This window comes from Equus przewalskii, chromosome 15 (assembly GCF_037783145.1).
Source record: "Equus przewalskii isolate Varuska chromosome 15, EquPr2, whole genome shotgun sequence".
Lineage (NCBI taxonomy): Eukaryota > Metazoa > Chordata > Mammalia > Perissodactyla > Equidae > Equus > Equus przewalskii.
In genome coordinates this window covers 53,297,888-53,325,597 of record NC_091845.1, presented here as the reverse complement: position 1 = coordinate 53,325,597, position 27,710 = coordinate 53,297,888, and the positions used below count along the sequence as shown (strand labels likewise).

Sequence of the window (27,710 nt, the reverse complement as noted above, 5' to 3'; positions counted from 1 at the left end):
TTGTCCCAGGTATTCTATGCCCACCCTCCTCTGCCCACTGTCTACTTATGATAAGAAAGTGGCAAATCCTGGGTCCAGAAAGGACAATCTGGCTCATCTCTGAGGGGACGACGGATCTCAACTGGTCAGGCATGAACATGTCTGACCCCGGGAAGTACATGGAGGCCATGGGGAAGTAACTCTCTCTATTCCTATTACAAATATAGACAAACAGTCCCAATATAATTCCAGTACTCTTCTAGTTCTCATGATCTTGAATATGTCACCCCACCTAACCCAGCTGCAAGGCCCCAAGGGCCAGGGGTGGATTAAGACAAATCTGGATGGCCCTGGAGGTTCATTTCCTCCCTCATTTTGGTAGTTTACTGGAGAGATGACTCAAAAAGGTCTGAGTTAGCACAAAACAAAAATATGCTGATTCTAGCCTTTGAGCTCTTGAGTCCCCTTTTCTCATAAGGCCACTCCTCCACAGAGAGCTTCCGTTCTTACACAGTTGCGTAATTACTCAGTTGTCCCCTCCACCTTCCCCACGTACACGTGGAGCATTCGGAGGCAGGGTCCCTCTCTGCATGCAGTCCATTTATGTCCAGCATAAATTACAGGATAATGAAAGCTTAAGGAGCTGCACACACTCAACTTCTGTTTGCCCCCAGTAAGTCTTTATATTTGCACCATCCACAAAAATAAAAGTAGAATCAAGTGCTAAATATAAAATGCAAATCATTAAACATTTTAGAAAGTGGAGGAAAACATCTCTGACCTTAAAGTAACCAGAGAAGCAAGGTTAAAACATAAATCACAGACTGTGAGAAAATATTTCCAACGCATATTACTAACAAAGGATAATATCTGTTAACATGTCAAGAATTCTCAAATGAAGAAAAAACTCAATATGAAAAAATGGCAAAGAATATAAACAACTCACAGGTGTACGGAAGCCTAAAAGGTCACCAAACAAACGAAAAGATGATCAGGCTCACCAGTACTACGGGGGACGCAAAAGAAGAGGAGACACCAGGCAGTCCCAGCCCCGTAAAAATGTGAAGTTGAACTAACATCAAGAGCAAGACGAGAGTGGGGAAACGGCCCTCTCATCCACTGCTGCTGGGAAGGTAAACAGGTTCTGCCCCCTCCCAGACCCATTTGGAAATATTCAGCCATGTTGAAATGTACATTCCCTCTGACCCGACAGTTTTATTTCTAAGTACACACCCAACATACAAACTCTCACACATGTGCACGAGATGTTCAAGTATGTTTGTTCACTGTGACACTGGTTGAAATCATCAGAAACCACATAAATTTTCTTCTATCAACAGGGGAGTGAGAAGTACACTGTGGTATATCCATACAATGGAATACCACGTAGCACTTCAAGTGAATGAACTAGAATTACATGGATCAGATAAATTTCAAAATTCTATTGAGTGAAAAAAGCAAGCTATGAAAGGATACAAATAGCACAAACACCAGGTTATACATTGTTTATGGGTACACCTGTATATATAATACAAACAAGAAAAACAGACAGGAAAGACACCAAATTCAAGATAGTGTTTACCTTTGGAAAAGGAAAGAGAATAAAACTAGAGAGGATGGTACTTCAAAAGCATAATTTTTTTAGACAAGGCTCCTTAAAGCAAATATGGCAAAAGGTTATGATCTACTAAAGCTGGGTGGGTGTCTACAACAGGTGTTAGCCTCTGTGTTTCCAATGCCTGACATTTTTCAAAATTAAGAATAAAACTGGGGACTGGCCCCGTGGCCGAGTGGTTAAGTTCGTGCGCTCCGCTGCAGGCGGCCCAGTGTTTCGTTGGTTCAAATCCTGGGCACAGATGTGGCACTGCTCATCAGACCACGCTGAGGCAGCGTCCCACATGCCACAACTAGAAGGACCCACAACTAAGAATATACAACTGGGTACCGGGGGGCTCTGGGGAGAAAAAGGAAACAATAAAATAAACTAAAAATAAAATATTAAAAAAAAAAAGAATAAAATTGGGGGCCAGCCCAGTAGCACCGTGGTTAAGTGTACCCGTTCCGCTTCAGCGGCCCGGGGTTCACCCATTCGGATCCTGGGTGTGGACATGGCATGGCTTTGGCTTGGCAAGCCATGCTGTGGTAGGCGTCGCACATATAAAGTAGAGGAAGATGGGCACAGATGTTAGCTCAGGGCCAGTCTTCCTCAGCATAAAAAGGAGGATTGGCAGCACTTAGCTCAGGGCTAATCTTCCAAAAAAAAAAAAAAAAGATAAAATTGGCCAAATGCAAAGGTATCAGGGGAAGGACAATACTTCCTACCTTGTATTAAACCAATCTTCTATGATATACATCACTTGTAGAACTGTAATTTAGTCTAAAAAATTAAACATGTTTTTCTATTTTAAATTGTTTTGGGGTAGTCAGGCCTACAAAATTTTCTCTTATGAGGAATTTTATTTCTCCCATCTTGGACACAATTCTTAACATGCTTATGACAGACACTGTGGCTCTCCAGCCCAATAGCCCTTTTCCTAGCTAACAGAACCAGTTGTGTTTAGGTACCATCCTCCACGTCGATAAGTGACTAGAAATAGGCACTTAACGTCTTCTCGCAAGACAAGTAGATGAAGTCCACCAAGGGGCTTCTGTGAAAAAAGAACACCCTAGAGAGACACAGAAGAATAAACAGTCTCTTCTGTTCTGGCCTTTGGATATCGTGGTGCGGATGGTGCCTGGAGATGTTGCCACCGTCTCGCTATACCATAAGGGGTCAATCCGGGAGACAAAAACTCACAGGAGAAGACGGACGGGCAGAAAAACAGGGAAGAACCTGGGCCTGATGACACTGCTGAGCCACTGAACTTACCAGTCATGGAATAGCCCTCCCCAGATTTCTTGTGAAATAAAATTTTCCTTACTGTTTAAGACCCACTGAATTAGGTTTTCTGCTCCTTGTAGTTGATTGCATATTGATACAATGCTCTTTATCAAAACAAAACACAAAATTCTGAAGAATGTACGAATTCCAGTGAGTTCTTGATGACTATAAAGACCTTGTTATTCTCATACAGGCTGGAGGCAGGAATTTTGCAAACTTCACAAATAGTTGTAGCTTTACCAGAACCAGCCTAGTTTTTCTTCACACTTTCCCAATCATTGAATAGTCCAAAAGAGAATGTGCCTATTTTGTTTTTAGCATTGTTAGCACTTCGAGAAATGTGATGGAGAGTCCAAGTTTGCTTCTTTGGAAGTATTCAAAGGCGTTTAGTCCATAACATTCCTTTGTACCTCTTCGTACATGGCTCCCTAAAAATGTTGCCTGAATGTGTATTCCAACTTTCCAACAAGACGGACAACCCACGGTAGGAACTGGATTTGTTTCCTTTCTCCCCATTCCCCATTCCCGGCAGATCCACAGTCCAGTTTCCACAGAGGTACTCACCAAGTTTGTAGAGCCAACTCCTTGAACTCTGGAGAAGGTTTTCATCCAAACATCACGTTTCTGTAATAATTAAACAACTACAAAGGTATGGGCAATAAAACGGATTTATTTAAAAAGAAGACTACAAAATTGGACATTGAGAGAGATAAAAAAGACCCACAGGATTTAAATTGATAAATATAAAAATGATTGGCTATAAACAATGTAAAAATACATTTCCCAGTCCCCAAACAGCACATAATTTAAGTACAGTCATGCATCACTCAACGACAGGGATACGCTCTGAGAAATGCATTGGTAGGTGATTTCACCGTTGTACGAACACCAGAGTGCATTTACACAAACCTGGATGGTATAACCTATTACACACCTGGGCTATACAGTACTGATCTAACAGGAAAACCGTTGTATATACGATCCATTGCTGACCGAAACGTCGTTATGCAGCGCATGACTGTATAGCAAATATAAAATTTTTGTATTGTAAGTGCATTTCCCTTAAAATTTTTAAGAACGATTCTAAACAGTTCATTTGTATAAAATATAACAAATTAAATTCACCACAGCTGTCAATAAAAAATTATTTCAAATTTGAGTTTACTGAGTTTGCCTTTTTCTGTATGTAACAGTGGTTCTGGTCCCAAGCTCTCCTTGACCTTTTTGCTATTTACCACAATGGTCTTTTTACTCCTATTCCTTCTATAATAGAAGAAGGGAAGTAATCAGTCACGGGTCCCATAAAAAACAATATGACGAAAAGTTCCAGAGTGACCAAAAATACCAGTGAATATATTATTTTTCTAAAAAGGAAAGGCGTAAGTGGCCAGCTACGAAGCTCACTTCTGCACCAATGAAACAAATGGAAGAGAAAGCTCAGATAAAGCCGAGCTTAAGCTCAATGCCAACATGTTACATGCGTGGGGCCGGCTGAGGACATGTCTGTCAAACTCAAATAAGCCCAATGCATGGGTGGGGATCCTGAGGTAGCCCAGATGGTTTGCTGTGAATCCCAGCTGGGTCTAGACGATACTTAAAATGACAATGATACAGTTTGATATGAAATTCCAGAACTTGTCTACCATAAACTAGTTACCTTTGACCCTGTCTTTATTCTTGGACCCAAGACCCAGGCTATTTCTCCTCTCTTAGATGGCATGCCCAATAAAAACAGCAGCCATGATTGGTTTCATTATCTCCCAAGTAGGTAGTGGTAACATCGCTATTGGCACTAGCATCCAAACTCTGATACAAATGGCTAAGGTCCTGAGTTAGTAAGACAGAGCAGAGGCTGTGTCTGGCCATAATGACCAATTTTTGAGAACCACATTAGCCACACTCATGCAACTGAGACCCATCTACAACACACAAACGGCAGATGAGAAATTTTAAAAGGAAGGAATATTAAATTGTCTTACTGGAAACATGACTCCATTGTTTCAGACAGAAAACCTAACCCGGGGACCTCTACCAAAGTCCTGAAGGAGCTGACTCATGGGCTCATGGCCTTAACACTAGAGTCTTGAGTCAAAAGCCTAGGAGGAGAACAAGAAAGGTCTAGTCTGTGAACCACTTGGTAGAAAGGTCCTATCCCAAGTGCCCTGTCTGGCTGGCTCTAAGACAGTCTGCCAACAACAGACAACTCTTCCAGATTATCAGAACTGGTTACGAAGTGTCTCTTGAGAATAGTTTGACTACTCTTTAGAACAGTTGGACAACTACTTTACACCATCAACAGTATTAACCTGGGCAGGATTCTCTAGATATTCAATTTTTTAAGAAGGTCTCCTCTAAAGAGAAACTAGAACAATGCCTGTGTGGGAACAAGAAACCTAAAGATCTAGCTACACACTCTATGCAATTTAAAGGGTCCAAGATCCTGGACCACCCAAAGATAGCTGCCGACAAGAGTCAGAGCCAGAGGTCCACCTTTGCCACATGATAAAGCAGTGTATGGACCATTCTGATAAGGAGACACAAAATGGAGCATCTCAAATAGATGAAAAATCAAAATCTGGGGTTTTAAAAAGAAGACTGGCTCCAAGGACAATGCTGAAGAGGACCGGCAGAGTTGTATTAACTTCAATAAAAATACTCATGCCAAAAGGGAAAAAGACCATTTTCTAACTCATGGTATAACCCATCGTATCTTCAGACACTTGGTAAGTGGTCAAAGCTTGCTTTTGTAATTACTTTCACCATACTGAGCAAAAAGTTTATCTTTCTTATCTTTGGTCCTTCGGCATGATATCAGTTTCTTCCATTTTTCTGTGTGTTAGATTATACAAAAATCTTATTTTTTTAATTTGATATCAACAGCAATCAAAGTGTAGTATAAACATGGGTTGCTGATGTTGTTACTTTTATACATATAAAGTACCAACATTTCCCATGCATTTTCTATTTGGTTGTAAAAGATCTCAGCAAGAGTTAATAATAATTATCCTAAAATGTTACAATATAATTTTAAGGCTGAGTGAGATACAGGAAAGCCTAGGTATTATATTTTAAGGAAAAAACCTAGACCAACATTTTAAATATTGATCTCTTAAATATACATTAAATTTTATCTAATCATCAAAAAGCAAACTCATAGCTAAGCAAATTAATTTAAAAATGAAACAATTTCGAAATGGATGAACTTAATCATGCTGTTTATACAGCTATAAAGCATAATTTAAAAGCTAAGCTTGGTAGCAATGATAGAATAATTTATCATCAGTTGAGCTATGTGATTTAAAGAAACAATTCTGCTCAACTCCAAAACAAAAAAGTTTCAACTGTTAAAAAAATTTAAAAAACAAAACCCCCTGGCCTAATTTGTGGTGGCTGGCACACAGTCCAACACCAATAAGACTGCCTTCCTGACCCTCCCCTTGTTCTTCAAAAGAAGTGGTTTAACAATTACACAAATTTTACAAGAGTCTCTGCCAGGGCTCAGGCGCCGTGCAGCAGCTACCCCATGTAACAACTGCTCCCTAGCGCCTTCCAGTATTCAGCGGTTCAGTGAGGGCCTCTGCCGGCCGAGCAGTAGTCTCAGGTTTTCTCAGTGCGGACTCCTGTCGTTTTTCATAGAGCATAGCGAAAAAGTCAAACAGGAACATAAAACTTGCAAGAAATCCAAACACCTGAGGAAGAAAAAAGGGGCAAAGGTTATATGAGGAATTTGGGGATATAATCTCACCTTTCCTTGTTGGCTCCGAGAGTGTTTCATACAAGCAAGACGATTTATCAATTTTATCTTATACACAGTATTCTTAACTTTAATGGCAAAAAAATTTTTAAGGTCATCAAAAAATGGAAAAAAGTTACAAAAAAATTTATACAATAATGGCTATTAGTCAAAGTCTCACAAAATAGAAATGTCTTGTCTATATGTGCATGTGTCTGTGTGGGGTGCCAATCTATAAAACTACGATTAATAGATGAAAAATAAAATACTATAAAATGATACAAAACACAGGATTATCAGCAATGTCAGACTGACCCACAGATAAGGGAAATATGTGACTAAGCAGATAAGCTTAGGTGAAAGTGGAAAAAGTTATTAACAGCAAAACAGAAATACTATTTTGAAGATACTTTTAAGGTTAAATTATCTAAAAAATATTTTCCAGTTAATTGTCACATTGTAATGACACAACAACACGACACCACTATCTACTTCCTCTTCCTCATATCACTTCCTCATTGTACTCTTCTAACATATGATCAAACAGTCTTAGAATTCTGTCAAGAGACAGACGACCATGGTTCAGATTTAGCTTTTTCACCAGCAAAACCCTTAAGGCAATGGGAGCCAAAGAAGCACTCAGAAAAAAGAGAAACTTGATGTAGGCAATGGCTAAAATCCCTTCCAATTCTAACACTCTATCTCTACGACTTTTAACATTTTGTTGTAGTCCGCTGCAGTCTTGACACTTCACACCTAACCCCTCCGCACTAAAGAACACGCCTTCTGCCTCAGTTCACTGTAAAGCAAACTGAGCTCCAAATTCATTAACTCACCTGGGAGTTCCCAACACTTCCAACCTAAATTTAATTATCAATGCCACCCCCTAAAACCCAAGTCTCTTCTCCCCTCTAGAGTCTTTATTTTGGCTTGAGGGCATCTATCCCCTTATCTGACTGGTAAACTTACTGAATACATTAAACAGAGACCAGATGTCAACTTGTCTGTGAAGTCTCTCTGACCACCACAGACAGCTCCAGTCCATGCAGGGCCCTCTACGCCATATAATCCAGACAAATGATCTTCTGTTCTTTTGCTGACATACTTCACAATTTTTTTTGAAAAATGGAATCCCTCATTTAAGTCTGTAAAATTTTTCATAATTTAAATAGCTGCAAAAGGTAATTTCCAGCATATTATAAATACTGAGTTTTTAAACTACTAGTCACTCAAATACGCCCAATGAAATCTAAATGCTGTAACAATCTAACACATTATGTAATTACAATACATAAAAAAGCTCCTTTTTAATAGCTGGGAAATTTACGCGATGCTTTTCTCCCCTTGTACTCATCACTTTTTCCTCCACTTCATTTCACTTCTTCCACAGAATTTTACAGTAATACATTTTTATACACAAAACTATTTTACTCATCACCCTATCATATTCCTCTGCAACAAAAATATGTATATAAACTGAAATTAAACATAAAGCTCTATTTAAACTTTGAATTTCTCTTAAATTGGTTCATTTATCCGTGGATAAACACTATTTATTGCTAGAATGAATCAAGGTTCTGCATTAATTTTATTTCCTTGTTTTTACACATGTAAGTGCTAAGAAACCGTACTCACATGAATAGGTAGATATATTATAGTCATTCAATTCTCTGAACTCCTTTTGAGTTGTTCTAGCATAAAAAGTAGTTTTAATGATCTGTTAGCTGACAAATCAATTAATTATAATTTCAATTTTGTTATGAACAAAGTATTAACTGGAAACGAGCTGACTTGCAAGAGGATTTGTTATCCACTTGTTAGTCATTCATGTTCACAACATGGGACCAATCAGGTCCATGATCCTTGACTGGCAAGTCTGAAATGCAAAAAGCTAAAAAAACTTTAAAAGTTTTCATGATTTACTTGGCTCAAAATTGATACCAGGTGAAACTATTTACAGTCTTTACCTATCCCTTTTACTGTGAACATTCACACGCTTCAGAAATACTAATATGCTGGATTACACGGTGCTGCCCCAGGCCCTGTGAGGGTGCTGTGTAATAGTATATGCACAGTATTACCTTTCTAAAATGCAGATTATTATGAATTCTAAAAAAAATCTGGCCCCCAAGAATTTCAGATAAAAACATTTACTTATCAATCTCTTTCATTAGGCTGAACCTTTGGATCATTTTTCCTGTGTATTCTCTACACCTAGAAGGGGACCTGGCATGTAGGTACATTTTTGTTGAATTGAAAAGTGGAGAAATATAAGATGATGAAGTCAATTCTACTACTCCCATTAGCAATAACATGTTCATATATAGAGTAAATGGATTTTTGCTAACAAAACTCAGTCAAATTCTAAAGACAGGTGCTAAGTTTCTAAGGCTATCATATTTATTTGCTTTTAGGTGTTCTATTCAAAATTACACTAAAAAATAAATTAAAAGACAAACTACTCTCCCATATTGTATAGCATGTCAAGTCCTTTTCAAATTCCCTATATCAAAGGAAACAAAAATAGGCAAAGATAAAAATACAAGGTACTTACAGTTGCCGCATATTCAGCTGAGGTCTTGTCATGTGTGGAAACAAAAATGATGGATGCCAATAAAAACACACATCCTGTTCCCAACATAATATAGAAGTCCTAGACATACATATAAAACATATAAAGAATACAGTGTGGTTAGGTTGACGGAAACAAAAGTTTCAGTTTACTTTTTAAAAAATTCTAATGACTGACTTTTCTTCTGAGGAACACTAGCCACGCTTTGGACAGGGCACATTCAGAGACTACATCACGACATCGTCTTTTAACAAAAACAGTTCCCCCAAAGTTTCACGCATGTGTGTGTATCCTCTTTTTCTCTAGGACATATTAAAATTATCGAAGCCAAAGGATTTATTAAATCCTATCTTACTTCCTGCAAAAAAAGCATTTTTCTTCCTTTTCTAAGTATTCTATGCTAGGATGGCCTTTCTGAGAGTACCTCAGTGCTTTCAAACCACTTTGAAAAAGAGAGAACCAAAAGGATCACCCATCATTAACTAAATAAAATTATGGCAATAGTATGTTTTTTAGACAGTTAAGCTTTCTGGAATAACGTATTGCTTCCAATTGTTCCAAGTGGGTAATCCGGAATGAGCTTGTATGATGAGCTTATCTACCACATAAATGCTTCCACATCTCATCGTCAAGCAGCTGACAACGATGAAGTTCTTCCCGGGTTGCCAAGTGCTCTCTCAGGCATTACCTCATAAGGCTCTTTCTCACGTGCCAAGTGAAAACAGTGCTTGAGCTCCGCTTCGGCAGCCCAAGGTTTCACCAGTTCGAATCCTGGGCACGGACATGGCACCTCTCGTCAGGCCATGCTGAGGTGGCATCCCACATGCCACAACTAGAAGGACCCACAACTAAAAATATACAACTATGTACCAGGAGGCTTTGGGGAGAAAAAGGAAAAAATAAAATCCTTAAAAAAGAAAAGAAAAGAAAAGAAAGTCCTTGGCATACCTACTTGAATCAGAAGAGAAACTGGTAAAATGACAGCCCTTTCTAAAGGTTTTAAGTCTGATACTTTTTGAGTTTTCTGAAATGCAATCTCCACTAAACCTAATAACAATAAAACTATCCAACAAAGAATTCCTATACTGTCAATCATTCACTTAACATTTATAAAAAATTTAAGAGGCTTTCACTTTGCTTCTAAAAGAGGTGTTTTTTCCTGCAGTACTTTCTCTGTTTTTCTATTCCTTTGAATTTTATTTCAAATCTGTTACATATAAATATAAAACTCTATTTACTAATATTTGAAGTACATTCAAGGAGGTATTTAAATAAGAAAACCATTTTCAGACAGAATAATGTAGTGTTCAATAAACCTAAATTCTAGAGACAGACTACCTAAGCTAAAATTCCACTTACACTACTTTTCCCAGCTAAATGACTTTGAATTAGTAACTTAACATCTACGTGCCTTTGTTTCTCCCTCTGCAAAATGGGGGTAACAACAACGTCTTCTTCACAGATGATTCTAAAGATTAGAGTTAATCCACAGAAAGTGCTTAGATCAGTGCCAGGCACAGAGTAACTGTCCCATAAACGTTGGTTACTGTGGGTTGTTTTTGTTTTTTGGTGAGGAAGACTGTCCCTGAGCTAACATCTGTGCCAGTCTTCTTCCATTTTGTATGTGGGATGCCCCCACAGCAAGTCTTGATGAGCGGTGTGTAGCTCCATACTCAGGATCCCAACTCGTGAACCCCAGGCTGCCGAAATGGAGTGCATGAACTTAACCACTACGCCACTGGGCTGGCCCTGGTTATTGTTATTCTTGACAGAATCTCACCCCAAGTCACGGGATATGAAAGATTCTCTCTTCAAAAAGATTAGCATTCCTCCCTAAACAATACCACCACCACCACACACATACATTTTCTCTAAAACAGAAAATCTCTTTCATGAAAAAATATTAAAAATTTAAGTATATTACTATGCAGACAGTAAAAGTGATTTTTAAACCATTCGAACAAATATGAAATCCGTATGATGTTAGGTGAAAAGTAAAATACATACACACTATGATTACAATTATTTTAAATTTTAAAAATCACCCATGAATAGAAACAAAAGACTCAAAAGAAACACAGTAAAATATTTACAAAAGCTGTTTTAGGATAAGATGACTGGTTCATTTTTCTTCTTTTTTAGGTTTAAAATCAGTATTTACTCGAAAATAACTTATTAAATGCTCAAGTTTGATGTAATAAATGTTTTGCATTTTGTTTAGGCCATTACACTAAACTGGACCATGTTATAATATTGTTTCTTGTCAAAAAGATCAATGTTCTTAAATACCATAGATGCAGCACTAAAGTAAAAACTAAACATCTCTAAAAAAGATTTTCATGGACAGTGATACTGTTTTGCTGTTGAGAGGTAAGAAATGAAAAAATGGTTTTAATCTTTAATGTTTAAAATATACATTTATACATTCAAGCTACAAATCAACCAGCTTAGACATTAACTAGTGAAATTTTACCTTGTCTAAATCTTATCACATACTTATCTGTAAAAAGGGAGAACTTTCTTTCTTTTTTTTTTTTTTAAAGATTTTATTTTTTCCTTTTTCTCCCCAAAGCCCCCTGGTACATAGCTGTATATTCTTCGTTGTGGGTCCTTCTAGTTGTGGCATGTGGGACGCTGCCTCAGTGTGGTTTGATGAGCAGTGCCACGTCCGCGCCCAGGATTCGAACCAACGAAACACTGGGCCGCCATCAGCGGAGCGCGTGAACTCAACCACTCGGCCACAGGGCCAGCCCCAGGAAGAACTTTCAAAGATCACAAATATAATTAACAAAAATTCTAAGGTATTCTCTGCATCCTCTTCTTAACACGTATTTCATAAAATATATGAGCTCTGTTGTTGTCATGGTTCTACAGAGACTCTTGTGGTGAGAGTATTTGCCGTGACAGCATCTAAAGTTGCTAGGGCATTGCTTCTGGCAGGATTCTGTGTAGGCCACATGACAGAATGCAGAGTGTGAGGGCTTTCCTACATTTAAGTCTCAGTTTATTTTCACCCTAAGCTGTGTAACGTTGGAAAGGTTACTTACCCACCCTGAACCTAAGCTTCCTCAACAGAAAAACAGAGCATAAGGGGTGGGGATTCTAAATCACAGCACACAAAGTGCCTGGCACTGACAGCAGCTGTTATCTGCCAAGAGAAGAGAACGTCTACAGTGGCCATCCCCAGCACTGGGTGCACGTGCTCATCAAAGACTTCACAGATTGGATTCAGATGCTACTCGCTTTTCAAAGTTATTTTGTTAACTGCTTGGTATCAACTTTTTATTTTTTAATTTTTAAACTTAAAATAATTCTTTTAAAAGAAGGTAACAGATTCCTATGGCACAAAATTCAAGAGGTACAAAAGAGTATACAGAAAAAAGCAGGTATCTTAGCTGTATAATCAATATATGACCCAATGCTTGCTTCTTATTAATTTAAAACAATAATAGAATCTTACTGTTTGGTATTTATCCTGTTATTTCTTATTCTTTTTTTTTAAAGATTGGCACCTGACCTAACATCTGTTGCTGATCTTCTTTTTTTTTCCTCTTCTTCTTCTTCTCCCCAAAGCCCCCCAGTACATAATTGTACATTCTAGCTGTAGGTCCCTCTGGTTGTGGCATGTGGGACGCTGCCTCACCGTGGCCTGATGACCAGTGCCAGGTCCATGTCCAGGATCCCAACCAGCGAGACCCCGCACCACCGAAGCAGAGCACGCGAACTTAACCACTCAGCCATGGGGCCGGCCCCTCTTGTTCTTAATAGTTACAAATTGACCCTAATTTTTGTCTTTTCCCTCAGAGACGTGAATTCGTTTACACATCAACCCTGACATGTACAATTCTTCATAAACCACTACTGATAACTCAAATGCTATTGAAGAAGTAAAGGCTCAATTCTTTCTTCCTTAAGTGCAGCACCTATGTGAATTATCTCAGCTGTCATCTCACAAATCCATACTATACTCAAATAAAAACACAGAGTCAGGGGCCGGCCCTGTTGCCGAGTGGTTAAGTTTGTGTGCTCCGCTTCAGCGGCCCAGGGTTTCGCCAGTTCGAATCCTGGGCACAGACATGGCACCACTCATCAAGCCATGCTGAGGCAGCGTCCCACATGCCACAACTAGAAGGACCCACAACTAAAAGTACACAACTATGTACCAGGGGGCTTTGGGGAGAAAAAGGAAAAATAAAATCTTTAAAAACAAAAAAACCCTCAGGGTCAGCAGACTAAGTCTTTAGAAAGTTAAGCCTCTCTAATTTTGTAAAAATAAAATTCCTATGAACACTTTTATTATATGGGAAACTTCTAAACAATGAACTCAGCAAATGCCTTCTTAATTCACCTATAATTTCTTATAATAAAATCAAAACAAAATAGGTCAATTACATGCTGTTCTATTTAAAACCTCCAGAAACACATCACATTAATTCATTAGTCTCTCTCTAGTGTCTAAGATAATTCCTGGTATTTAATAGGTGCACGATGAATAACTGCAGAACCAATGAGTGACACGCTGAAATGCGAGAAATCACAAGTGACAAAATCCTAGTTTTTAAAAAATATCTAATGTGAATTAGATTAAACCACCACTATAAACTTATGGCAGTGTTGCCACCCATTCTAATTTCACTCCCCTTCTATCATCCCATTTGGCAGGGAAAACAGTCGTTCAGAGGCAGAGTTGGCACAAAGGATGACGTCTTCTCATGTTACTGAGTTTTGAAAGCATTACTACTTTGAACAACAAAACTACACGACTACAAAATAGCTATGATCTTGATGTAGGGGTTCTATTTTTTCCTGCTTACCGAACACTTGACTTTCTCAGGATCAACTCTGTCGTAAACCGGAGTGCAGTACACAATCAGCATGAGCAGACTCAGCAGAGAGGCACTGCAGCTCACAAATTCAAAAAAGTAAAGTCCACCACACAGAGTGCACTGTGCTACGACTTCCTCACAGATGAAGGCCAGAAGAGACAGCACCTACAAAAGAAACAAACATTTTACTGAAGTGTTTCTCAGAGAAACGTACAGCATTCAGAAAATGCCATCTGTTCGCCCAAATATTTATGAAAGTGGAGACTATGGCAAACAAGATTACTGAATGCACCCCAGCTACACAGAACTTACAGTCTGGCTGCCCTGAAGGGAAAACAGGCACACAAATAATTAACTACCACGTGCTAAATGCCAGAATAGGGGAAATACAGGGTGTTGTTATAAAAGCACACAGAAGAGGCACTCAACTCGAGGGTCAGGAAAGGCTTCCTGACAGAAAGCTGAGACCTGAAGGACAGGGGGGTCTTTTTTGGGGGTGAAAGATAGGGAAAGAAGTTCCAGGCAGAGGAGCAGTACATGGAAAGACCTAGAGGTGAGAGAGCACAGTACCCTCCCACGCCAATGCATACACATATATCCCACCACTCCCAACTGAACTCTGAAAGTGAGCTGAGTCAACATGGCTAAAGTGTCGAGTTTGAGGGAAGCGGGATGGCAGCATAAAAATGATCAAATGAGGGGCCGGCCCCGTGGCCAAGTGGTTAAGTTCGCGCACTCTGCTGCGGCGGCCCAGGGTTCGGATCCTGGGTGCAGACATGGCACTGCTCGTCAGGTCACGTTGAGGAGGCGTCCCACATGCCACAACTAGAAGGACCCACAACTAAGATATACAACCATGTATGGGGGGGTTTGGGGAGATAAAGCAGAAAAAATAAAGACTGGCAACAGTTGTTAGCTCAGGTGCCAATCTTAAAAAAAAAAAATGATCAAATGAGACTAGAGAAGTCAGCAGAAGCCAGGTCTAAATGTCCTCTTTAACTAGTTTAAGGAATCTGGATTTTAAGTTTTAAAGCAAAGGGGTGACATGATCAGGTTTATGCTTTTAGTAGTTCTCACTAGCTACAATACGGAGAAGGGACTGGAGGGAGGGCAAACCTTGGGACAGACAATCAGCTTCCACTGAAGTAGAAGATCAGGGAAAGACGATGACCAGGAGAGCAGTAATGGAGAGGAGGAGTAGCTAATCACTGAAAGACACAGCAGAAGCCCTTTGCAGACAGGGTGAACACAAATAGATTAGAGAATAAGATAATACATATGTACTTCAACACTACTTAAAACAAAAAGGCACATTTATTCACCAATCTTCTCTTTTGAGTACGAGCCTACGGATTGGAATTCCACATCATGTTTCTGCATTAATCACTTTCATCTTTTAGGACCACCACTTACAGAGTGATGTTATCTGAAGTGGAGCGAGATCCTGGACACTTGAGAAGCAGAGTGAAGAATCCTCCTCGAGCTGGACTAGTTTTACCAGCCTGTTCCTGTTGCCTTGCTCTTATTTAATTCCACAGCAAAGATTTCAGTAACTTATTTTTCAGTCGTTCCAAAGCATTCAATTTAGTTTTCACAGAAACAATTTCTTTTCACACTCAGTTTTAGTCTGTGCAACATTTAAGTAAATGTTTGATCGTAAGTACAATTGGTATAAACCGACATGGGAATAACACAAGTCAACTGATGGCAGAGTTAAGAGTGCTCAAGAGGGGCCGACTGGCCATGGTGTCTATGACAGAGAGGCATGAGGCAGAACACTTTCCACTGAATGGAGAATGGTTAACTCTGGGTAATTCGGCAACTCAATTAAATGCAAGTGGATTTTAACAGCGCTCCCACTGCTGTCTATGTGGTGTTAATACTGGTTCCTCACCACTGAAAGAAGAGTCTTTTTTTTTTCCTTTTTAAGTGGCAAGTGTGCCAATGAGAGAATAAATTCAGTTTTAAATATGCTGTGTTTGAGGGCTCTGTGGAAGTTAGGTGGAGATGTCTAGGAGGCAGACGAATATATGGGTCTGGAGCTCAAGAGAGAGGTCAGAGGTGGAGATAAAGATGTGGGAGTCAGCCAGTGAGAAGGCCCAGAACGAGGGAAGTTGGCCTTGTCAGAACTCTAAGGTTTAAGGGAGATGCAGAGGAGGAGAGAGCAGCAAAGGACAATTAGGAGCAGCAGTCCAGGGGGCAGCAGATCAAGAAAAAAGTATTTCTACGAAGAGTAGCAATCAAGAGTGCTGAATGCTACTGAGAGGTCAGGTAAGAACACCACAACACAGGAGACTGAGCTAGAGCAAGGTGGCTGGCGACATCAGCAAGACACCTTCAGCACAGTCAGGGAGGGAAGCTCAGATTACAGAACTTTACACTGGGAAGTGAGGGGAAGACAAGGCAGCGGGACAGAGACAGCACAGGCAAGAAGTAAGGTTTTGAAAGAGTGGCCACATAGGGTAGTAGTGGATGAGGTCAAAGGGAAGGGAATTTCAAGATGGGAGAGAACTGAGCGTGTTTAAACGCTTACGCGGAAACCAGTAAAACGGATGGGTCTAAAGAGAAAGAAAAAAAGAGGACTAACTCTTTTCTAGCAATAGAAGGGAAGAGAGAAGAGAGGTTCACTTGGGCAGTTTGTATGGTTTTTTGGTTTTTTTTTAAAGATTTTATTTTTTTCCTTTTTCTCCCCAAAGCCCCCCAGTACATAGTTGAATATTCTTCGTTGTGGGTCCTTCTAGTTGTGGCACGTGGGATGCTGCTTCAGCGTGGTTTGTCGAGCAGTGCCATGTCCACGCCCAGGATTCGAACCAACGAAACACTGGGCCGCCTGCAGCGGAGCGCGGGAACCCAACCACTCAGCCACGGGGCCAGCCCCTGTATGGGTTTTGTGGAAGCTCAGGGAGTTTCCTTCTGACTGTTAAAACCATCAAAATGACTGATGACCCAAGTCAAAGCTATCGGGAAACGCCATCTCACTCAAGTCAGGCCAGTAGAAGCAATCAGATATATTAATGGCAACAAGACTGCTACCAAAATCAACATATACATTTCATAGCATACAATAAAAATTTTATCCTACAAAACCATTTCATCAAAAGCAGGTTAATGGTACAAACACTCTGGAAAACAGTTTAGCGGTTTCCTAAAATACTACGCATGCAACTGCCATATGACCCAGCAATCGCATTCCTGCTTTCTGCATATGACTCAAAGAAATGAAAACCTATGTTCGTGCAAAAACCAGTACACAAATGTTCATAATTTTATTCATAATAGCCCCAACCTAGAAACAATCCAGATGTCCTTCAATGGTTAAGCAAACTGTGGGACATCCAGAGCATGCAATACTACTTAGCAATAAATAGGAACAAACTTGATATATGCAACAACCTAGACAAATCTCCAGAGAATTATACAAAGTGAAAAAAACTCAATCTCAAAAGGTTACATACTGCATGATTCCACTTACATTGCATTCTTCAAACAACAAAAATTACAGAGATGGAGAAAGAAACCAGTGGTGGCCAGGGTAGAGGGGGAACAAGCGGGAAGGGGGTAGTGTGAGGGAACCCTGTGCTGATGGAACAGTTCTGTATCTTGATTGTGGTGGTGATATAGGAAGATACATACGTGATAAAACTGCACAGAAGTACATACACACACACACACACACACACACAGTGCACAGGACCTCCCTGTACATTTTTTGGGGGGCAAGTTCCTGTGAATCCGTAATTATTTCAAAATAAAAAGTTAAAAAAAAGGTCAAATCTAAATTGGTATCCAAGCCTCTAAGGGATTTTCCCCACTCCTAGTGGCAATACAAAATTCATATATGCCCACAACTGAAAAGAATCTAAGTAAGGATGAAAATAGATCCTACCACTATGATTTCCTGTAAGTTAGCGAGGCATATCCCAAACAACTTCCTTCACACAGATGTTAGGTGAGTCCCTCCCAATCATCACACCACAGGATATAAGGTGACACACCAAGACAAATCCCAGAAGATCGCCATGTGAGGGTACTACCTTAATCTCCTGTAATTTTGAGTTTCTACATGATTATAGTATAATAAAATACTGAATGTTTAATATTCCATTTGCTTTATTGTTGCCTCTATGTTAAATCTTGTCCAAGTTTTAGGAGTTTCTCTACAAGAAATGTGCAAAATATACGTCAGGTGTATAAAAGTCAATTAACTGTGAGAAAATATCAGCCTAAAAGTCTAAGTGGGGTGTGATCTTGAGCCATTCTTACTGCAATATAGTAGAGCCCGTATCCACAGTTTCACTTCCCATGGTTTCAGGTACCCATGGTCAACTGCTGTCTGAAAATATTAAAAAGAAAATTCCAAACATAAACAATTCATAAGTTTTAAAGTGCATGCCGTTCTGAGTAACAGGATGAAATCTCACGCAGTCCTACTCTGTCCCTCCTGGGACATGAATTGTCCCTTTGTCCAGCATATCCACACTGTACATGCTACCTGCCCATTAGTCACTTAGTAGCCATCTGGGTTATCAGATCAACTGTCACGGTACCACAGTGCTTGTGTTCAAGTAACCTTTATTTTACGTAATAATGGCCGCAAAGTGCAAGAGTAGTGATGCTGGCAATTCAGATACACCAAAGAGAAGCCGTAAAGAGCTTCCTTTAAGGAAAAAGGTGAAAGTTCTGAACTTAAGAAAAAAAATCATATGCTGAGGTTGCTAAGATCTATCATAACTTTTATTACAGTATACTGTTATAATTGTTCTATTTTATTATTATTGTTCATCTCTTACTGTGCTTAATTTATAAATTAAACTTTATCATAGGTATGTACGTACAGGAAAAAACATAGTATATATAGGGTTTGGCACTATCTGTGGTTTCAGGCATCCACTGGGGGTCTTGGAACATATCCCCTGCAGATAAGGGGTGACTACTGTAATTAGATTAGCAGGAACACTCATCTGTGTAGGCTATATGACAATAAAATCTCATCTGTAGTATAGGTACAGACTGCTTGTCTATTGTCAGTAAGAAAGGGGCAGGATCCAGCTCCGTCAGAAGCAATCAGCGTCAAGTCATTACAAGTCCTGTTTCAAACTTATTAAGAGGAGTCATTCTTACTGACCTTGAGCCTTTGAGCAATATTAAGAGGCAGGTTCTGCATAGACATCCTAAGAGACTGAAGGGATGCAATATCAAGTTTGGACATTTACTAGTTCTTAATTCCAGTTAAAGACCAAGAAATTAGCTAGACAAGCTATATTCAGTATGAAATTTTCTCCTGACCCCCCATCTCTGATGCTACTAACCTTCCTTTATAATTTCCCACAGTACTTTACAGTCTCTAGAACAAAATCAAGTGATCATTTCACAATATATACAAATATCAAATCATTATGTTGTATACCTGAAACTAATATGTCAATTATACCTCAATTTTTTTTTTAAAGTCCATTTGAGTATTATGTAGCCATCACCATAATATGTATAGAAACAAGTAATGGCAGAGCAACAAGATCAATGTATAAGGAAACAATATATTTTATACCTCATAATGGAACATTCATTACATGCAAATTCAGCAAATCTCAGGAAAATGTTCAGATCCACCTGGACAAAGAGTAACTGGAGAAGGACGAATAGAAAAGCAAGACTCAAACCAGGGCCAAGAGACACAGACACGTAGGATCTGGATAGGCAGTGGACATTCCAGGCGGGGGATGAAAAAAACAGATTCATGGAGGCAAGAATTTGCATGCTAAGCCCAAAAGGGATAATAAGGCAACTGCCCTAACTGGATGGGGAGCGATGAGAAAAATGGTTAAGGAGTAGGGTGTGGATACGTGATGATCAGGCCAAGGAGTATGGATTTCTGGATGAAGGCGACCGGGACAGCCCGCCTGGTTTGGTCGCTAGAAGACAGGAGGAGGGGAAGACTGGGTGGGGCCTGAAGGAATAGTACAGTTTAGGAGTAGGAGGGAGAAGAGCAAGTAGCACCAGACAAGCAAGCCACAGGAAGTTCAACACTTGTTAGGAAAGCTCCTTAAAAAGCAAGTAAACATACTCCAAACTGTTAATCAAACAGAGATGCTGGGGAGCGTGAGAATGTGAGGAGTAAAGTGTGGCTTATTTTATTTTAACCATATTTTTTAGTTTATTTTGTTTGGTAAGCAGACACACATTTTTGTATTAAAAAAGAAAAAAATATGAAAGTTAAGGGAAAGAATTTCAAGAAACAGGTGGTGGCCAGCATTAAATATCTAAGAAGTTAAGGATAGGAAAAAAGATAAGGTCATTGCATTAACTGGGTAAGGAAAAAGTGGTGAATGTAACCCATAAGTTAAAAGACTCAGTTACTATTTTCTGGTAAATAGTTCTGCTCTCAATAGCATGAAGACATCATACCAAACACTGCTTACTGAATATTAAGCTAACTACCTAACAACTGGAACCCACACAGCACCTTCTACTGACATAAAATTTTACCCAAATATAATTAAGGGAATTATCAAGCTTTTAGAGCTGCGAGGGCCCTTGGAGGAGCACAGTCTCCCACCCTCAGGTTTACAGATGATGGACTTCACTTCTGACAGGCTAAGTCCCAAGTTAGCCAGGCAGAGACAAGAACCCAGGTCTCTGACTCCCACTCTGAATTTGTTCCTCCCATAAACCTCGTTTATTAAGTTCATTTTACAACTATGTATGTTCATGTAGGTTTTCCCTTAAGTTCGGGCTTTTGAAGTTACAATCTTAGTTTTGTGCATTTCCCTCTTGCTGTTAAATCATACATTAAAACCAACTTGCTAGAGTCAACACATTTCGGAAGTCTTTGTGACTAAAAGATGACTACTCACAGTTCTGGCAATTTAACATTCAGATAATGACTAGCCTGCGTGCCTCTCCATTTCAGTTTCACTACCTTTTCTGAAGCTTCAATCTTCCTCATAATTAGCAGTCATTATATTAAATACTAACTCTTCATCATTTGTCTTTAACGGTCTACTACCAAAAAATTTCTTATAAAAAGAACTTTTTAATGTTTGCCATTAATTATAAGCCCCCATCTACAAAATTGTATTAATTTGTGAATTAGTGAACTTGCTATTAAAAACCCTGTAGTCGTATGTAAGGTTCAAGTAAACAAATGAGTCACCCTGAAGTTTGTTTGGTAGGCCTCCCTTGCCCTAGGCAAACATTTACTCTCACAAAGGTTCAAGGATGTAATCTGCTGACCTTACAACTTAGGATCTTCTTCAAGGTAAAAACAGAGCATTTCAATTTAGTTCATATCAATTTTCACATTTAAATAATGAAAAGAGCACCAATATAAGGTAAATTGCTTCGAAGTGATTTGTTTCTTGGCACTCACAGAGTCATACTATTTATAATTTAATAAATTTAAATCACTGGTGAATTCTGAATCAAACTGTTTGCCTGAAGAGTCCTTGTAATCACAGTACTTTCGGCCATCAGGACATTCAACTGGGGCCATAAACACAATGTCAGCTTGTTGCAGAGAGAATATTACACACATTTAGATCATTGCACCAGCTTACTAGCAAGGAATTAGGTTGCCAAATGTCAATTCTCACCCTTAAAATGAAAACAAACTCTCTCAAATATAACAATAACAAAAAACTCACAAAATAAAATATGAGCATAAGGACCAATCTAAGGATAGAACAAACTGATAAATAAACTGATAAATAAATTTAGGATTACACTGAATTCTCAGCTGAGTTTCTATCTCTTCTTCAGCTCTGCAAGGGGAGACGGTAGTTAGGGGATGCTTGTGTTTCGGACAAGACTAACAAAATTCAGGCGATAGCTGAATGGCAGACACAGCTGTCTAACTCAAGATTAGTTATGATCTGTTATCTCTAACCTCCTCTTCTGTATCTGCAGGCTCCATTCTCCACCCCTTTGGTGTTCAGCTCTGTAACAGCATGCCCCACAGAGCATCAGAGATTCGTAAAAATCTTAAATGAAAAAAATCTCAGAGGAGGGGCCAGCCTGGTGGCACAGCGGTTAAGTGCGCATGTTCCACTTCAGTGGCCCGGGGTTTGCAGGTTTGGATCCCGGGTGCAGACACGGCACCGCTTGACAAGCCAGGCTGTGGCAGGCATCTCACATATAAAGTACAGGAACATGGGCATAGATGTTAGCTCAGGGCCAGCCTTCCTCAGCAAAAAGAGGAGGATTGGCGGCAGTTAGGTCAGGGCTAATCTTCCTCAAAAAAAAAATTTAAGGGGCTGGCCCCGTGGCCGAGTGGTTAAGTTTGCGCGCTCCGCTGCAGGCGGCCCAGTGTTTCGTTGGTTCGAATCCTGGGCGCGGACATGGCACTGCTCATCAGACCACGCTGAGGCAGCGTCCCACATGCCACAACTAGAAGGACCCACAATGGAGAATATACAACTATGTACGGGGGGCTTTGGGGAGAAAAAGGAAAAAATAAAATCTTTAAAAAAAAAAAAATTAAAAAAAAACCTCAGAGGAAATCCAATTCAACCTCCTAAGACTCTAAGAATTTCCTAAGTACACAGTATCTGGTTTATAAGTTTTAGAGTAAGGTTCCTTTCTCTTTGGGCATCCTCTGAGAATCTGATAAAAATTTATGGGTCCAGAATAATGTATCCAAACACAGAAATGCACATTTTGAATAAAATGTCATAGGGCTTGCAGGTCCCTTTTTAAAGAACCTCCTCTTCTGTTTATGGGTTTCTCCCTTACGGCTGTTTTCTTATTGGAGCTCTGTAATTCTATTTAATTTTTAAAAATAAGTGATCTAAAGTAAAATAACCTAAAGGCAGAATTTGAATTAAGGCAATGAAGACTTTGCTTGTTGCCCCAGGCTGGACGACAGTTTTAATTTACTTCATACATAACTTCCTTGGGACTTGCTGGGTAACTCCTGTAATACAGTGCCATGAAGAGAGAAAACATGACTAAAACAAAGCATGAACAAAAAGACAACCATCAAAATGAAAGACAATAACGAAGAAATATTTTTTAAAATCTATATTAAAGCATTCTCGTAACATCGCAAGTTTCCCATAAACAAACAAATGGATTTCAAGAAGAGACATTAGTTTTCATTCCTCTTTCTCCTTATGGGTGATGGAGAACAAGCAGGAATAGTCTAACAACTCTTACAAGGCACATTCATCTTCCACTCTTCTCCATGTCCAAGTAAAAATCTACCACTAAAATTCCTGGTTCTATTATTCTGAAGATATGAAACTACAGTTTATTAAAGCATAAATAAGCTAACAAGAAATTTTACTTTAGCTTTGCCATTTCTGATTAGGAAGGAAAAACAAAGGCAACCGAAAAGAGGAGATTTAATGGGCAGCAGACCAATAACGATGACGTCTTTGGGGCAGCAAGAATGCTTCAGATGAGTATTTTCTTTTATCTGTCTTTTTCTACTCTTTTCTGCTCTAAAGAGTTCTATTCGTGTAAACCTTTTAGGTCCACTGCAGAGAAACACAGCTAATATCTAAAAGGCATGTGTGAGCTGACAAGAGGAAGAGCAGAAGGAAGCGCTTGTGGGTAGAAGGGGCAGCCCAAGCAAAGGAGCAAGCCCCTGACGTCTGGGAAGAACGGCAAGGTTGCCAGTGTGCAAGGACCTAAAAGGCTGGAGAGAGAGACAGAGTCAGACCTTCTTGGGTGCCACAGGCCACACTGTCACTTGCCTCCAAGTGATTTCCCAACTATCCCCAGATGTCGTCATTTTGATTGCTAAAAACTACTGCCAGTTTTCTATTTTTCTATTCAACAAAAGTAGGTCATCTGAGTTCTAAGAATATAAGTTCTAGTTAACTGAGTTCTAAGAATGTAAATTCTTCCCAAGGAAACCAATTGGCTATTTTTAATTGGGATGGTTTAAAAAAACAAACTAACCCATAAACATTCTAAGCAGTCTGATATTTCCTCTTGCAGAACATGTTGCTCGTCGTTCCTTAAAACAGAATACAGCAGGTCAATGTGTGTAAATTGAATTGAAATTTAAATCCCAAAGATGTTTCAATATTTTAAGGTCCCTTAACTGCCTTAAGTAAACTGAAACGCAATGAAATTGAAAGAGAAGTCGACCATGCCCTAGTTCTGGTACCCCGACACAAAAACAAAACGCTGTCCTTTCGACTTTGTACTTCGTACACAAATATTGCTCATTCAGAAATATTTTCCACCCGGTATCAAACTTTTGAGACAATTGATTGCACACACACATCTCAATGCCATGCATGGTATCGGAAGACTGTCCAACAAATGAAGCTGCCCCCATGGGGTCGCACCGGGAAAACCGCAAAAAACAAAGATAAAGCGCGCTTCGTGGTCTTTATCCGGGAGATAAAGCAGAAATACGGCTGGGAGAAGAGACCAAGGTCGCTACCGAGGATGAGTGAAAGGAGTCGGAGGACTGGGGACTCCTCCAGCGTATTTCCTGGACCCGCCTAACATGCTCGGTAGCCACCAGGGACCAGGGGTGGGAAGTCCTGAGGATGAGGGGCCGCCCGGCGGGAGCGGGGCCCGGAGGGTAACGCCCCCCTCCCCGGGCGGAGAGGGAAGGAAGCGGGGAGACGGAAACTGCGGCTTCCCGAACAACCAGGCTGAGGAGAAGCGGCTCGGCAGCCTCCCGAGCGCACAGCACGGCGGCCCCGGGGCCAGACCTCCCTCCCCGGCCCGAGCTCGCCCGCGCCGACCGCGGACTCACCAGCTGCAAGATTTTGAGCGCGCGCCGATGCCGCTTGAGCCGGCCCAGCGAGAAGTAGGCGGCGAGGCCGCTCCGGGCGCCCCTGGCAGGGCCCGGGTCCTCCTCCGTGGTGGGGCCGTACACCGCTCCGTTCTCCATCACCCAGGCCCCGGGAACACAGCGGCCGCAGGGGTGGAGTCGCGGACTTCACCGACTCCAGAAGTCCCCAGGAAGGGCCGTCACTTCCTGGACCTCCGCCCCCTCTTCCGGCCGACTCCGCCCCGCCCCGCCCCCTGCCGCCCCGCCCCGCCCCCTGCCGCCCCAGGCCGTTCCGCCTCATCAAAAGCCTGGTAAAGATTGGGGGAGGGGCGGGGGCGGAGCGGCCCTGGGTCGGCCGGGTGGCGCAGTGGTTGAGTTCGCGCGCTCCACTCCGGCGTCCCAGGGTTTCGCTGGTTCAAATCCTGGATGCGGACATGGCACCGCTCATCAGGCCATGCTGAGGCGGCATCCCACATGCCACAACTAGAAGGACACACAACTATGTAGCAGGGGGCTTTGGGGAGAAAAAAGAAAAAGAAAAAACTTAAAAAGAAAAAAGATCTGGGGAGAGACTTTCGTGCAAAGGGAAGAACAAGTGCAAATTTCCTGAGGACTAAATGAGCTCGGCTCATTCTGAAACCGAAGGCTGGTGGGGGCTAGGGCTAAGTAAGGAAGAAGGCGAGGCGAGGAAGTTGGAGATGTAAGCAGAGGCCAGATACTGGAAGGGCCTTGCAGAGCAAGGGAAAAAAATCGGTTTCATTTTAAGTGCAGTGGGTTGTCTGGAAGGACTTTGAGGATTTCTCCCTTCTGCATTTCTCTGAATTCCTTTAGGTTTACTTGTCAACATCATTTAGTTTATTTGTCTCTTTCTTGTTCACCAGCTGCTCCAATCACATACGTGAATTTTGTGTGGACTTAAGGAAACTCATCAAGGAATGTAATTATATTTCAGCAACTGAAGTTGATTGAGTTACATGTCAGTCACATATATTTTCTCCACAACAATGTAATGTGGGATATACTGTAGTTACTTTCATTTTACACATGAGAAAAGTGAGGCGAAGAGGCTGAGTGTCACATCCAAGGTGGAACAGCCGGGGGCAGCTGGAATGCAAGCCTCGGCAGACTGATTTGAAACGTTGCTGCTGAGTGCTAAACCAGCAAACCTCAACTTCTAACGCATCTCTCCATTAGGGACGCGAAACCCGTGGAAGAGGGGAGGGGTTACGGCTGCCATCTGCTTCCACATTTATCTTCCCTTCTCCGGGGCCCCAAACCTCCCTTTTTTCTTCGAGCAACAAAACAAAAGCTCCCATTCACATGAATAGAGACAAGTAGATACTGCTCTGCGGGGGCTGTCTACAGCCAGGCAGAGCTCTCCTTCTGTCTTTGATTAAACGCATTCTAAATGTCCTGCCGAGGCCAAGCAGCCACCAGTCCTGTCCAATAAAATGAGGCCACTGCGTTTTCACGAGGGCTGCAAGGATTCACTGCCCTGTTATTCTTCAAGTCACCACCATCCCAAATTAGACACTATTCATGTCTGAAATTTGCTTTGAAATTCATCTAAAAAACTAAGATGCATAAAAGAATAGACGAGTGCACACGGGCACAGAGAACGGGGGGGAGGAAGGAGAGAGTAGTCAAGGAAGATAAGCTTGGGGTCGAATTTTGGAGGGCCTTAAAAATGCAATAACATGTCCATGGTGTAGTATATGGGTGTCCACTGTACAATTATTTCAACTTTTCTCTTGAACGTTTTCAAAATAAAATATTGAGGGAAAGTTGTAGAGAAAAAAGACACTTGGAGACAGGAGAGAATATGGACAAACTATCAACCCTCTTGGTTTGTTTAAGGTACACTTGGGCAATTCTTTGAATTCAGAAGAGGATAAGAATTTAGCCTGTGATTCACAAACTTAAGGGTGCATAAGAATCATCTGGGAGTTTAACCAAAAATAAAGTTTCTTGGAGATCCAACCCCAAAGGTTCTGAATTTGAGTGGGTCTCAGGAACACACTTTTGAAACCAGCTCTTCTGATGATACTGATGAGACTCCATCCACATGGAGGAACACTGTTGTAGAGTGTGATGGTAATGAAACCCACTAGGTAGGAAACAGCAGCTGTGCCATAACTTCCTTTGCCCTGAGTGATTTGGAGGTGCCCAGGATTTAGACACTAATACCCAGTTAAACAGACAGTAAATCTCAGTTTAAAAAAGTGTGTGTTGCTTAGGTTTTCTTAATAAATTAAAAGATCAAATGAAGATTTTAGGGGGGCTGGCCCCGTGGCCGAGTGGTTAAGTTCGCATGCTCCACTGCAGGCGGCCCAGTGTTTCATTGGTTCGAATCCTGGGCACAGACACGGCACTGCTCATCAGACCACGCTGAGGCAGCGTCCCACATGCCACAACTAGAAGGACCCACAACAAAGAATATACAACTATGTACCGGGGGGCTCAGGGGAGAAAAAGGAAAAAATAAAATCTTTAAAAAAAAAAAAAGATTTTAGGGCTTCCCAAGCAAACATTTGTATCAGGGAGCCACTTTGGTGAAGGTGTCCACACAGAAAAGTGTCATTTCCATTAAAGAATTAACAACACTGAATGGTTAAATGCTGAGATTTGCCACAATGAGATGAGAAATCTTATTTATGGAGAAAAGATACATCAAACAGAAGAAGAGCCATTTAAGTTTCAAAGAATATTCATTTTTCTTCTTTCTTTATTTTATCTTATTTATTTATTTATTTTGAGGAAGATTAGCCCTAAGCTAACATCTGCTGCCAATCCTCTTCTTTTTGCTGAGGAAGACTGGCCCTGAGCTAACATCCGTGTCCACCTTCCTCTACTTTATATGTGGGACGCCTACCACAGCATGGCCGAGTGGTGCCATGTCCTCACCCGGGATCTGAACCGGCAAACCCCAGGATGCCAAAGCAGAACATGCAAACTTAACCACTGCGCCACTGGGCTGGCCTGCA

General features: G+C 40.8%; 1 protein-coding gene across 1 annotated transcript; it reads right to left on the bottom strand.

Moving 5' to 3' along the window:
* Positions 1-3,512: 3,512 nt before the first annotated feature.
* On the bottom strand, positions 3,513-24,985 carry CMTM6 (CKLF like MARVEL transmembrane domain containing 6). The gene is made up of 4 exons (XM_070575896.1): positions 24,709-24,985; positions 13,980-14,156; positions 9,148-9,246; positions 3,513-6,549 (listed from the first exon to the last, which is right to left on the bottom strand). Exons 1-4 carry the CDS (start codon positions 24,844-24,846, stop codon positions 6,400-6,402), a joined length of 564 nt encoding a protein of 187 aa, XP_070431997.1. The 5' UTR covers positions 24,847-24,985; the 3' UTR covers positions 3,513-6,399.
* Between the last annotated feature and the right edge of the window lie 2,725 nt (positions 24,986-27,710).